The sequence below is a fragment of the Scardinius erythrophthalmus genome (genome assembly GCF_964197995.2).
Source record: "Scardinius erythrophthalmus genome assembly, chromosome: 14".
Lineage (NCBI taxonomy): Eukaryota > Metazoa > Chordata > Actinopteri > Cypriniformes > Leuciscidae > Scardinius > Scardinius erythrophthalmus.
This window is the reverse complement of record NC_138234.1, coordinates 17,568,162-17,583,071: the sequence shown is the minus strand read 5'-3', so window position 1 is coordinate 17,583,071 and position 14,910 is coordinate 17,568,162. Positions and strand designations below refer to the sequence as shown.

At 43.4% G+C, this 14,910-nt stretch overlaps 1 protein-coding gene across 2 annotated transcripts in view; it reads right to left on the bottom strand.

Annotated features, from left to right (window-relative positions):
- Positions 1-895: 895 nt before the first annotated feature.
- The window catches only part of bcor (BCL6 corepressor), a 45,885-nt gene continuing 31,870 nt past the window's right edge, over positions 896-14,910 (bottom strand). For both annotated transcript variants that reach the window (XM_081385173.1, XM_081385174.1), the window contains 5 exons: positions 8,908-9,074; positions 7,952-8,097; positions 5,334-5,411; positions 4,289-4,439; positions 896-2,253 (listed from right to left, as the gene is read on the bottom strand). In XM_081385173.1, coding sequence (XP_081241299.1) covers positions 1,959-2,253; positions 4,289-4,439; positions 5,334-5,411; positions 7,952-8,097; positions 8,908-9,074 — 837 coding nt within the window. In that variant the 3' untranslated portion in view covers positions 896-1,958. The remainder of the gene's footprint in view (positions 2,254-4,288; positions 4,440-5,333; positions 5,412-7,951; positions 8,098-8,907; positions 9,075-14,910) is intronic.

The window sequence follows — 14,910 nt, the reverse complement described above, 5'->3', positions numbered from 1 at the left end:
GAGGGGAAGTGCTTAGGGAAGTTCGCAAGTGCGTGTCTAAAAGTGGACTGGAACGCAGCACAGTAGAGTGTCATTTTAGGTTTCGGAAGGGTGCTCGCGAGATATGCGCATAGACATACGATCGCGAGGGCTTTTTAGGGTTCAAATGAAGTAATTTGAATATCCATTTTGATTGGTCAGTTTAGTAGGCTACTGAGAGGAGACTTGTGCTGTTATAAAAATGCTTGTGAATATACATGGAGGTTACTTATGTTTTAGCCTAGTCATTTGACTAGTTTGAGCCTCGCTTGTCTCCTCTTCTTTTGGCAAACCATTCCTTTAAAAACAAGCAGGAGATTCAAGTTTACAGGGGTTGATAAAAAAAAAAGAAAAAGTAAAAGTGTGAGAAGTGCATTAAAATTAAGGAACGTTAACCAAGCACATAATGTCTGTATTGCCATCAGACCAACAAAAGCCTCCCTCGCTCCTGCCTGAGGCCTCTAATTTCCGGCGACTCTTCATTTCCTGTTTTGTCCAGCAGCTCAGGATGTGGCCGTCTCTCTCCCAGTTGTAAGGGCTGATCTGATGGCAGAAACGTTGCTATGGAATGTAGGCCTTAATCCCTGATTATAGTGATAAACATGGAGGTTTAATAATCTGTTTGTGCATGAATTAATCGGAGCAGCCCTATAATCTCATGCATAATTCAGTCTAACAACATAAAACTGCATTCCCAACCCATGTTTACTTCTGTAATGTGACATTTTTTCAGAATAAAACTAAATTAACTTAAGTTTTATACATGATTTTTGAAGTAACGCGCACTAATAAATCAAGCACAATAAGACCAGAAAGTAAATATGGCCGATTTTTGTCATATTAACTAAAAATATAAGAAAACCACAAGATGTACACAATCTTTTATTGCCATTTATTTAAAGGAACTTTTTTTGGTAAAATATAAATACAAATGATAGCGTATGTAATTACAAAGTCCGATCACTTCTCCAAAAAAAAACAAAAAAAAACAACAACACTTCAGAAACAAGTTACTGAAATAGTCAACCCATTATTTACAAGTTCAAGCATGTCTCTGCCTACTAAAGCATCCGATTAGTATTTTACATTTACTTTAATATTTTACAAAGAAAAGCCACATTAAAATATCTTAATTTCTACTCATAAATAAGTGACTTAGTCAAAGCAACAGCTTGCGTACAGGGTACGAAACAGCTTTGTAGATTAGAGTTTAACACGGGAGACCAAAAAAATCCCACACTGGTTACTGGTCAACACTATAAAAACGTCTACTCCAGTCAAGAAAAATTGCTGACAAAGTGCGCTAATGAACTCTTGATGAACCGAAGGGGCTTCCGGCCTCTGTAAATCCTCTAACGTTGACATCACGATTAAAACCCCGATCCAAGCAGATTCGGTATTTACAACATCGTAACTCCAATTATAAAATAAAGACCTGACTAAACAAGACAAAAAAGGCAGCGCATATATATATATATTTATTTATATTTATATATATATTTATATCTATATATAATACACACAAATAAAATACAGTGACTGTATATATACTTATATTCCTATTTAGAAAACATCTCTTTTAAACGAAAGAGATCCTTGTTGCGAGAATGGCTTCATATCTCAGAGTTAGCCAGAGATAGTAGTCCAAATCTCAGGTCCGTTCTCTTTCGATTTCTGCAGAATGTACACTATGTACAGGTTTGCATCGTCACCAGGAGAATTAGTTTGCGAGCAGGACGTAAGAGATGTCGAAAAGTTCTGAAACCTTCTCGTAGCCAAACAGAAAGATCAGCTGCACAGGGACCGAATTTCGCCTTCGGCTATCAGTCCAGAAGTTCCTTGAAATGTCAAGAACCGCATCCAAATATCCTTTTCCTCTACTCCTAGTTCTCCATGGCTCTCTAAGGGTCTGTCCGAGAGTCGAGAGCATGTGCAGAGGCTCACGAGCGAAGTCTGGATGCTGGCTCCCAGCGGTCGTCCAGGCATTCCAGCGATGACCCCAGCAGCGCCACCAGCTCAGCGCTGATTTCCACCAGATCCAAGAGTTCCTTGCTGTCTGGCAAGAATCCCTCGAGCTCTTCGGGACAGGAGAACAGCTGACTCAGAGACGCCTGCTTGTAGAATTCCGCCTCGGCTATCGTCACTACCTCGATGTGTGTGAATGTGGCGCGAAACGTTCTGGCAGACATCTTTAGGCGCTTGAGGACGTCTGAAAGCAGCAACCAGTTTCTAGGTCTGAAAAAAGGAATGAGCGAAGGAGATTAATTAGCTGAAAAAAAAAAGCAATAATGGCTAGTTTGCACTACTTCAGAGAATGGATTCAGAGGAAATATTGTTTACACGACAACGATATGCTTTAAAACGAATAACCTTTTCCTATTAGTTTTCCATGTACAGACGACACCATAGTCAAAACGATCCCCATTCACACGGATCAGCGAAAATGAATAAAACGATCCCCATTCACACGGATCAGCGAAAACGAATAAAACGATCCCCATTCACACGGATCAGCGAAAACGAATAAACGCTGTATTCTGCTGTCAAGCCATTAGATGGCGATGAAACACTATAGATTGAACAAGTAATACGCATGTGCATGATGTCATCATCTTCAGAGATTCCATTTTTCGTTGTTTACATGAAGACCGTTTTCAAAACGTTAAGTTTTTAGGCACCCAATACGCCGTTGTCGTGTAAATGAACAGACAAAACGCATACAAAGTTTTATGTTTTTAGTTGAAAACGGTGTCGTCTAAACAGCCCCTAAAAAGAGGAGATTGAGTAATTATCATTTTCGCAGATCCGTGCGAATGGGGATCGTTTTGACAATGGTGTCATCTGTACGTGGAAAATTCAAAGGAAAAACTTATCCATTTTAAGCATATCGCTTTCCTTTAAATGTTCCCTAAATGATGCACAAAGTACGAACTTGCAGTGTCAAGGTTTTCATGCTAGCATTTTAGACTATCAAAAGCATACTAAAAAGAAGATTTTACATAATGTTCAAAGTAGGCGCGAACTTGCAGTGTCGACGTGAGCGCCAAGGCTGAATGTGTTAGAACACATGCACAAAGTTAGAAACACCAAACGGAAGACACAAAAAAGTGCGCGCACATACACCTTGTCAAGCACTCGCCCCAGCGTAGACACGCATTCAGATAATTAGACAAAATTACACAAAGATTCTCAAGGCCTTCGCTCGCCCAGAAACACAATGGGCTACACATACACACACACACACACACACACACACACACAAAGACCATAGACCGTGCCTGTCAGACGCGCACACACATACACAGCGGGGAAAGCAGTAACAGGCAGCGCTCAATCGATGGCACTTGAGGCGGTCTGTGGCTCTTGCGGAGCGCGGAACGCTGAATGGAGTGGGAGAGGGAAAAGAGAGAGAGGGAGAGAGGGCAAGCAAGAGGGGGGAGGAAATGTGAGGAGAGCAGAAAGCCATTAATACTGCATCAGCCAGCCGCACCGAGCGAAAGAGAGCGAGAGGGAGAGCGAGCGAACGAGGGCGAATGAGAATGGGGGAGGGGAAGGCCAGAGACAAGCGCAGACTGAAGATTATACACAACAGTGAGCGCGGCAGCTGAGCCTGGGAGCGAGACAGCGAGCGAGTGAGCGAGCGAGGGAGGAAGGGAGGGGTGGTGAGAGAGAGAGCGGAGCGCAGTAACGGCAGCGCGAGAGCCTGTGTGGGAGGTAATTAGCTGTGTCTGTTTAGCAGCGTGTCACTAGACTGTCTCTCTCTCGTGCGTGCTTTTGCTGTCCTCGCTCTGTTTAAGTGCGACGGGCCTCACGTCTCCACTAACGCTAAACTAATGCCGTCACTGGCTGTCAGTCTCCGTGCTCCGGCAGTAGTGCGCTTTTAAGGGAAAAACCTGTCATCTAGGTCAAAGCTAATTCAACTATTACGCAACCAATAATCGTCTAGTCACGATCAGATTTTGTCAAAACATCTCTATTGATGAATAGCAAGAATCCCAAGACAGCAACAGTGTCGGCCCAGATTAGGCTCAGATGCGGCCCGGATCTGGGCCGACACTATGTTGCTTTCTGGGATGGCTTTGCAAATTCAATAATCATCTAATGCAATGTTTCCCAACCTATTCCTGGAATAAAAATCTCTATGACAGAATTCCACATTTCCAATATTTGGCCATTCTCAGGATTCTCACCTGATCAGTGATGTACACTTTCCCACTATCTACCATTAAAGGAACAAATATCAGTCAAGACAGAAGTTTAAGGCTCTTACCCCTGCGAGAGAGACACCTGGATGTTGTAGCACGGCAACAGCGGTCGATCGGAGAACTCAAATTCGAAAACTTCTCTCTGTTCGTCCTCGTCTTCGCCGGGTCCAGGGGGGTTGGCCAGGATATCGTAACCAGACGAGTCGTCAGCAGCCTCTGCAAGTAAGAGAGACAAGGTGTGAATTATGGAACGACACACACTCTGTGAGTGTTTCCAATGGATTACACTCCCATGATTATCCCTTCAAAATTCCCTTCCCGCCCTCCCTCTCGGATTCACGCCGGGACATGCTTTTGTGGCGTCGCTCTCTGAACGCGCTCTCCTATTTGCACTCTCTTCCATTAAGCAGCACTGCGGGAAGAGCCGTGTGTGAAGCCACTTCACTCATTTGTGCGCGCTAGTGGCACAGCGTACGCCTCGGAGCGAAACAGGCGCCTCTACCTCTTTCTGTTACACTTTGGGTTTTTCCAAGCAGCGCGGAGCTCCCAAAAATAGCCACGCAGCTCCCTTCCACACCTCCCCTTCTCTCCCGGCTTTGTTATTCCAGGAATCCAAGGGAAAATGTGCAGTAGCAGTGGGTTTGTTTTCGGCCAGCTGGAGATGGGCCCGCTCACACACACACACACACACACACACACACACACACACACACACACAGAGCGATCTGCTGATATATGGCAGCCAGGGGAACTCTCGCTACGCAGCTAGAATTCATTTAAAAAAAGAGCAATAAAAAAATGCTGCCATCTATTTTTGCCCCCATGGTGCCGACCCCACCACCCAGCGCATGGGGATTTTTATATAAATTCTTTCAAGCGAACATCAGAGAGGGAGAAGCACACATGGCTGCTGTTTTTTCAATTTTAGATCAATGACTGTCTACAAACATTGATGATTCACACAGAGATTTACCTTCAGGTGTTTACCCGTCTCTGTCTGTCTATCTGTCTATCTGTCTGCATGATCCTTTTCTTTTTTCCATTGTTTCTTGCATCTGTTAGTGTGGGAGTGTGCGAATGTGTGTGTTCGAGTGTGAAAGTGGTACTCACCGCACACTGCGCTGCCGTAAAACTCCCAGTACACACTGGGGTCATCGTCCACTCTGCCCTGCAGGTCGGCAAAGTAATCTAGTGTGAGAAAGAGAGAGCGAGATGAGACCATTAGCGATGTAAACAGGAAGCAGCTAATACAGAAATCTTGGCAGATACTGACAGTTGATTTTTTTCCCCACCACATAATAGACAAAAACCATTATGGTTTCAGATATGCCAAGTAGTATAGATTTAGAATATTAGCGATCTAAAATTCAAGCTAATATTAGCATAAGCGGATGCCAGGGCTTGAGATTAACTTGCTCACCAGCCACTAGTGGTTTTCCAAAGTTACTCGCCACTCAGCATTTTCACTGGCCACAATTTTCACATTGATACCATAGGGAAAAACTGCCATACAGATCATTTTAATATGATATTGGCAATAATATTTGGCATCAGGTATTAGGACACACCTGACACACGGATCCATTATACTGTTACACATGTGTTCTCAACCGTTCACTTAAAATATAACTGACTGTGTTTACTTGAATCCTTGCCAAGATTGGCATTTTGGCATTATTTTGAGTATATTTGACTGTTTAAGCGCAATAAGCAGAGAAAAATAACTCAATTTAGTACTCAGAGGCGGCTTTATGTGATACTGCTTCAGATCTAGAATTCGTGCTAAACAGCCAACAAATAAGATATGAAATGAAAACAAATACAAATGAATGTGATTAAAATTATTTCAAAAAATACTAAATCAAATATCATTAGATAAACTACATTTACCAAACAACTAAACGAATACCCGTAGATAAAAGTACTACTATTCGGCAAATACGATATGATGACTGATAATACAGTGCAAATGCTAAACAGACTGCATTGACCCAGCAACTATATGACCATTTTCTCCTATAGAATGCAGAGACTTTGAGCGTGCAACCACATAACGCTTGCAAAATGTCAGATTCCACTTGGCACGGCTGAGCACAGCCAGCGTTCGCCAGCGCAGCCATTAACAATTCTACCCAGAGAAAGAGCGAGAAAGAGCGGTTGATTACAAGGCTCCCACAGAGGCAAAACAAATTTGGGGAGGGTCTTTAAATCAGTGCTGCAGACAGCAGAACGGGACAAGCCTGCTGATTTACACACATACGCAATATTCTGCCCTGCGCTTCCAGGCCGAGCTCTTTCCTGCCTCACGAACTCATGCATAATCAAACACACACGCAGCCAGTCAGTGTGAACCTCCACCATGTGACTGAGCTGCCCTTTAACTGGCAGCCCTGAAGCTAATCCACACACACAGACTCGTGCGTATTAAGACGGCTTTGGAGGTGAACTTGCGACTGCCGTCAAGAACAAATGGCGGCTGTGTACAAATTGCTTCGCAATGCCCTCTAGTTCAGCTAGAAACTTTCAGACCATTAATCAAGCCATGCCTCAAAAACCCCGACCACTGTCACTGAAAGAGAGAGAGACCGTCACGGTGCAGCTGTGCTCAGACGAGAGGGGTCAGTGTTAACACAAACACAGGAAAGGCCGTCTCGCTAAATGCCACGTCTCCTGCGATGCCATCTTCACATGCACCCGGAGCACAGCTTGTCTCTTTCCATGTGAACGTCTAACCTTGAGCATTAAAACTTTACCTCCGTGCACAACGGGCAACGGAAAGCGCAATGACAAGGTCAACGCTCCACTAACAATAAAATCTGATGGTATAAACAACTCTTAAAAGAATAGTTATTCTCAACTTTAAAATTTAAAGTCACATGTTTAGCCTTCGAAGCATTTAATATGGAATTTAATACGCCATTAGTGAAACCGAACAGAAATTTCTTTGATTGTTCGAGTGGTTTGACATAGGAACAATGTTCCAACCAATGGCAAGTTAGGGGCGGGATTTGTCCGACCAATGGCAGGAGTGTTTGCTATAATGAAAACAAGTTTCATTTCTGTTTGGTTCTGCTAGTAGTGCAGAAATGACACATTTTAGCTTTAAATATAATTTATGCAAGATCAAGTTTTCTAAAACGTTCATTTTTTTAAATCTTGAAAGCATTCACATACCACACTTTCCCCCAAAAGTCGCAGATACACAAATGAAGTCTCCCATCAGGCTTCCAGGTGTTTTCTTAAAACGAAGAATGTACTTTGATTGGATTTAGAAAGCTCTTAAACTTCCAGCAACCACCAGTGGGGAAAACACCACGTCAAGCCAGTTAAAATCAAGGGGTCAGAATGATGTCAAAAGCTTTTTTGTTCTAAAACCATAAAAATGATACTCCATTTTAATCTTAGATGGCTGTATGGATCCAGATTAGGCCCAGATTATGGTTCCAAATATTGTTGCGCGAGACAAGCCCCGTACACCCTTCAAAAGACACGCCACACAAGACCGAATAAAGACACGCACACAGACAAACACACACACACACACACACACACACACACACACACACATAATCTCCTTTCAGGGAAAGCTGATTTGCAGGAGCTAAAGGCTTCTCCTCCGCTCCAGCTGTTGCTTAGTAACCAGATAGCCAAGCGGAGCTGAACCCTCCGCTCCTACAAGAGGGAAATTCTGGGAATAGAGGTGGAAGAGAGGAACAACGCTCTCTTACCAGACAAAAAACACTCCATTATGTCGCTGTGGGTCATCTTTAGCAAACCGCGGCCCGAGTAGGTGGCTAAAGTCGGATCGGCGCCATACGACAGCAACAGTCGGACCACGTCTAGATGATCGTTTTCCACAGCATCATGGAGAGGCCTGTTGGAAGAGAGACCAGATCATTTACTTCACAAACAAACAACAACATTTATAATGCATCATTTATAAAATCTTAATTTAACCTTTGGAATTTGATTGGATCATGAAAAGTAGACTATGACATAACTTATTTTATAAAGTACACCTCTAACTTTTACAATGCAACAAAATTACCTTAACTTAGGAGAAAGCTAATGCAATTTTGACTAAAAAATAAAATAAATAAATAAATAAATAAATAATATATATATATATGTAATATATATATATATTATATATATTTTCCCCCAGATGAATGACATATGTATATATGTGAGTGTGTGTGTGTGTTATAGAAATTCCTCAAATTCAGAAAAATTAATTTTAAATACATATATAAATTAATATATATTATTGATTTGATTGAGAGTTTTTTTTTTTTTTTACACTCCATAATTACCTTAATTTTATCAGCTGGCATTGCCCAATAAAACAGTCATTAAAACCTGTCACTGTCATTCATCTTTCCAACAGGAATTGGAACGCTAAATGAAATTGGATTTTTAAGTGTATAGCGAAGACAGGGATCTCACACGCCTAATCTGCTCTTCTTGCGGTAATTATCCAAGCTAAGATTCTCGGCCTCTTCTGTTGTTGTAAAGCCATTATTACCAAACATATAATTACTGACATTGAGTGTGCGCGCGTCAGCACATGTGCGCATGTGTAATTACCAGCGCCGCAGCGGCACACACATGCTCAGGAAGTCATGGAAACCAGTCCTGCATTGTTTCGACTCATTTATTTAGGTGACATCATGCATGCGTTTACCTGGTGCCGTCCTGTGCGCTGCAGTTGATGTCGGCCCCGTGCTCCAGTAAGTGCTGTACGATGGAGAGCCAGCCACGGGAACAGGCCTCGTGGAGCGCGCAGTAACCCGCATTATCCCGATGATTCACGTCACACACTTTATTCTCCAGACAGTACAAAACCACCTCCTACAGCGCGAGAGAGAGAGACAGAGGACGAGTGGTTACTATGGTGCAGCGAGGATTGAAATTCATTAAACACCATTAAAGAGCGCAGAGAAAGAGAGAGAAACAGGCCGAGAGCAGACAGACAGTTCTTGCCCAGAGCTGATTATTGATGTGTGAGGTATCAGGGGTTTTACAGGCGAATCCTGCCCCAAGCCTGCTGTTCACTTTCTATACGAGACGCCTGAGACGGCACTATGTGTGTGTGTGTGTGTCTGAGTCTACAAGCAGCAGTGCAGGAGCGACTTGAAAGGTGGGGGGAAATGTGAGCGGTGCTTGCCCGTGCAAAACCGTCTGCTGGGATGTTTGTGTTGGCAACAATATTTTCACACCTCTAAGATATTTTGGTGCCTAAAAATGTCTGGGACTCTCGGGGTCCCACCGGAGAGGCCTCTGTACACCAACCCAAGCCAAAAGAACCCAACAACATGCTAAGGGTGTTGATATGCAGTTGCTAAGGTGTTTTGAGTTTTGTTTCGAATGTTGCCATGCAGTTCCTGAGCAGTCGTTAGCATGTTACTATGTGGTTGTTAGGGTGTTCTAGGCTGGCACAATTCAAAAGAACCTAGAATTGTATGATTTGGGATCCAATTGGTTGCTAAACTTAGTAACAGGCTACCATAGCTTTACAGACATTTACGCAATTTATTTCGGCATTACAGCTGATATCAATATGAGCTTCACATTTGTGATTCCCACCATTGGCATATACACTGATTAAAAACATTGTCTGGAAGAAGGCAGAATAACAGAGAGCCCTCATGGAATTAATTGGAGAGTTCTTCCGCAAGCTCGGATTTAAAGGAACTCCCTCATCCATCACTGCGAGCCTCATGCATGGTGGCAACAAAAACAAGCGCGCACACGCACACACACACACATACACAGATGGGCTGGAGAGGGGAGGGCCGGTGTCCGCTCGGCGCTCAGACGAATGAGGGCATTAGGATTCAGGAGGCGTAGCGCTCGCACTTCAACTCTGGCAGCTTCTCAGAGAGCGCATTCAACCCCTCCCTCGACAGAGTCGCACAGTGGTACGACCTGCCCCACGCTGCTGCCAGCAGCTCTGCCTCGCGCTTCCCGCCGGCTCCGTATCCAGGATACGGCATGCCGCCGGCATGACTGAAAAAAAGGCCAAGCCGTTAGCAGGGGCGCCGAGCCGTTAACGAGCCCAAACGGGAAGCTCTCGCTCCAGCGCGGATGTTCGCTTCCATCAGCCTGGAGAGGTGGACCAAAACACATGGAAGGTAAAACACACACACACCAACCACGCTCAATTTCTGAAAGCGAGCCGCGGTTCAAGAGAGAATTTCTCTATTTCCGTTTATGTTTCCATCGCCTCATTCCCTTTCCAGCGAAGTCTTTCTCTCTCTCCCGCCTCAGGGAGTTCCTCAGTGTTTGCAGGCAGGAGAGCTGAGTGTTACATTAAACAGACAATAAAGCTGTGTTACACACAGCCTAGCAAGAAAAAGATTTGTCGTGAGAACTGCTCTTTGCTGTGGCGTTTCCTCCCCCGCTGTCCCCTGCTAAAACGACTCCCAGCTAACAACTGCAATCAGTGCATCACTCAAGACACTTAACCCCTTCACAACAGCAATCCCACAAAACACGACGCCAGGACAGCTCAAGACTGAACCCAACGTGCAACCATTTCACCACAACCTCAAAGCCTAGTCAACCCAACCCACATCATAAAAAAAATAAAAGAGCAAGAACTACAGCTCGCTTTGGGAGAAAGAGAGACGCTCAGACAGGAAAGAGAAGGGGAAGCTTTACAAGGCAGACCTGAACTGAAACCAGTCTGGGTCACTGCTAGGCTCTAGTCAAATTCTGATCCTGGCCGCCCCCCGCTCTTAAAACCAGTCATTCAAGTTCAAACTCAAGTCTAGAATTTCAAGAGAAACTCTGCTCATAAAAACTTTAGAGATAAGGCAATTTACAGAGATTTCCAGAACTCTAAGACAACTGATAATGTGTTCTAGAATTTGCAGGCAGATGAGTTTTAGAATTCTCAAGTAGTTAGTTCTGGGACTCTAAAGCGGTTTAGAATAAAATTCTAAAAGTCTAAATGTAGTTGAAAATGACCTAGAATTCAATGTAGTCTGACAAATTCTTATTGAGAAACATTTCCAGAATGGGCATTTATAAAGAAATTCAGAATTCTTCTAAGACAGCTAACTAAGAGTTCTAAAATTCTCAAGCAGTTTCTCAATATTTCTGGAATTCAGAAATATATTTATAAAGAGTGAGAGAAGTCTAAGACAGCTGATAAAGAGTCCTAGAGTTCAGAGGCAGTTGAGTTGTAGAATTCTGAGGAAGTTCAGAAAGGTCTAGAACTTGAATTCCGATGCATCTAGAATGGGGGTTTATAAAGAGTTCCAAGAATCCTAAAACAACTAATGAAGTGTTCTAAAATTCCCAAGCAGTTCATAAAGAGTCACAGAATTGTAAGACAGCTGATAGAAGTTGGAGACAGTTTATAAAGAGTTTGAAACTCTGAGACAGTTGATAAACTGTTATAGAATTGAGGCAGCTTTGTGTGAATTGTTTTTCAGAGTCTAATGTGTAGCGGCTTCTTAATGATCCTCTGGCTACGCACAGTGCTGACGAATGTTCTAATTTTACACGCAACTCAGGAAAAAACAGCCTTCAGACTGAGCAGGCGTCACATTGCATTGGAAAGTGAGCGGCTAGGGAGAGAGACAGACAAAAAAAAAAGACGACAAGAAAGGGCAGGATATGCAGAGGGGGGAGATGGAGCGTCGAAACTCCCTCAGCGTGGTTTTAAATGAGAGACCCATGGCTGGAATGGGAGTTGTGATAACAGAGGGAAAAGGGTTGAGGTGGCCTCCACAGAAGAAGTACATCATTAACGGATCAGGAATTTCCCTGACAGCCGGCCAGGACGGTACTGAACGTGCGGACGAGTGTGAATGCGTACGTGCGCGAACATGCGATAACGTCTTGCTCTGCCAGACCTTTGACTAAACGTCAGATTGCAAACCACAGTTTGTTTTTACATGCCGTTTAAGGGTGGGTTTACCTGAGATAGATTATACCACAATAACAGGGCACACAACTCTCAAAGACAATTCGTCAAATCCAGTGATTAGTTCTTCCAGAGAAGCGATACTATAAACCCAGCAGGCAGACTGATTTGAAAAATCCCTGTGTGCCCTTAGTCCCGGAAGTTGTATAAAGTCAGCCAATCAGTTTAGCACTCGCCAAATGAAGAAAATGCTTTCCAGTTTTGTGTGAAATATGCATCAGACAGATTTTGTGCGGTCCGGAGGCGTCTGTGGCCGAGACTGCAAGATATAACTGCTGTCGCTCTGAGTTGAAGGTCTGTATCCTGCTATTTGCTCAGGCTTAGCAGACAGTGACAAAACAGGGTGCGACACACACATACGCCTCACTGACCCTATGAATAATACACACACACACATTTTCTGCTGGTTACTAAACTGCAAACATTCTTCACACATGAACACTGACACTTTTAAAGGGATAGTTTACCCAAAAATAATTTAAATTTTGTCATCATTTGCTGACCCTCATATATCACATATCATTACAAACTAGTGGAACACAAAAGTTCATTTCTATTTTTGTCCAGTCAATACGGGTCTAAAACAACATTGACTTTCATTGTATGGGGATTTTTTTTCACATTTAAATAAGTAAATAAATAATGAAAGGACTCGTTTTTTATGTGAGCTGTCCCTTTAAATAAACTAATTTTAGTGATGAAATAATACGCATTACTCAATCAGGAAACCATTCCCTGTTTTTTAATTCTAAAATATGTCAACTTAATCTGATCTAAATTCCATTTTAGATTATTTTAAATGGCAGAGAATGCATGCCACAGGGTTATTTCAGGTCACAGTCTAAATAACCTTAGCACGCGGGCTTGAACGGACACAGCCTGACCAGCGGACACGCTCACGCAATCAACTGTGGAAAACACGCAGGTTTTTCCACTCGCGCTTGGTTGATGTAAGCCAAAATGACTCAATCATACACACGCGCAGAAAACCGCTAGAAAGCGCCCAGGAGTTTCATCAAGCCAAGAATGGTTTGTTTTGAAGGTGCGTGCCCATGAGAAAATGGAAACGAGAGCGCGCGCAAAACTACGTGCCTTTCACATGTTTACTGCTGTTGCGCTGGGACTAAGATGGAGTGCCACGTTTAAGTGTGTGAACTCTCGTTCTCTCGCGCTCTGAGACACACACACACAAACGAGCAGCTGCCGCGGTCTGTGTTGAAAGGTTCGGCCGCGCAGTCATGTCATATTTCCGAGCTCTGGCAGCGCCGCGGAGCTGCTCGTGGCTTAACACACACACACACACACACACACACACAAACAGAGCGCGCTGGCAGCTCAGTGCGCTGCTCGCGGCTTATCTCTCTCACACACAAACACACACACACACACACACACACACACACACACAGCGAGAGAGCGGCTTCCTGTATGAGGCAGGAGAGCAGGAGGGGGAACGGAACGAACGAGGACTAGAAAAACAAGCCGCTGTCGACTGACAGAAAAAACACACACGCGGACGGAAGGTCTGTCCCCACCTGCTATATGGGCCGACGTGAGGGTAGGGGAGGAGGGAAGGGAAGAGAGAGAGAGGGGGGGGGGATATGAGGAATACGGGGTGGGAAAGATTACATTTTATCTCGCTTCCTCTGACACACACACACGCCTCGGCGCCGAGTGCCCTCCGCTGCGCGCTCTGCCGCTCCCCCACCGTATCTGTGGCGCACGCACAGCCCCGCGAGAACAGCCGCCTTTAACCGATGTCACCAGGCGCATTTATAAAGCCATTAGAGCAGAATTAGACCCCGAGCGCCAGCGGGGAAAATCACAAAGCCCTGAGACTCAGCGGTAACGAGAACCCACACTGTCGACAAGCGTACGAGAAAATCCACCGCTAGCGGAACACTGTAGCTCTCTGCAATCTGGGGGGGTGGGGGGTTGTTGTTGTTGTTGTTGTTTTTTTAACCAACGTTTAGCTGGTTAAAAACAAAACAAAAAAATCTAAAAATGGATGTTTTTAAAATAGTTGCGCTATTCGTATTAGTGAAAAAAATAGTTCAGATATTATGAAATGAAATGTTAGTCGGCATGAAATGGAAGCTGCGATAGCTTTTCCGACTAGAATAGATGTATATGACTTGCTTTTGCTGTGATGTCATGATTGACAGTTTTTCCCGCCCTCGCGCCGGTAAACACGTCATCAGAGAAGAGATGTGTTTGCAAGAGGGAGGGGAAGTTATTTTAAATAAAGCTTATGAGTGCACATTAACTAAATAATTAACTAAAAAAGAATGATGTGCACAAACAAATCATTAACAAATAGCCTACTGCAATATGTAAAAATTATTATATTTTGATTTCATGGTGTGTGGTGTAAATTGAACGTACAGACAGTTTTACTGAAAAATTATTTAGCTATACAAAAACAGTTTAGCTATTCGTATACATTTTAGCTATTTGTAAACAATAGATATTAGACTACAATTAGTTTATCTATTAGTAAAGAACATCTATTTAATTAACGTTTAGCTATTCATCAACAGTTTAGCTTTTTATAGGGCCTATATCAGGTTTGGTTTTTCACTAAAATAACAGTTTAGCTATTCGTTAACAGTTTAGCTATTAGCTAGGCTACTAGCAATAGTCAAAGGAAAAATCTAAAATTAGTCTTTAAAATCAACAACAAAACAAAATGCCAATTCTTCATTTTCTGTGAGAACCAACAACCTTTTTTGTGGTCAGAATTGCAGAAAA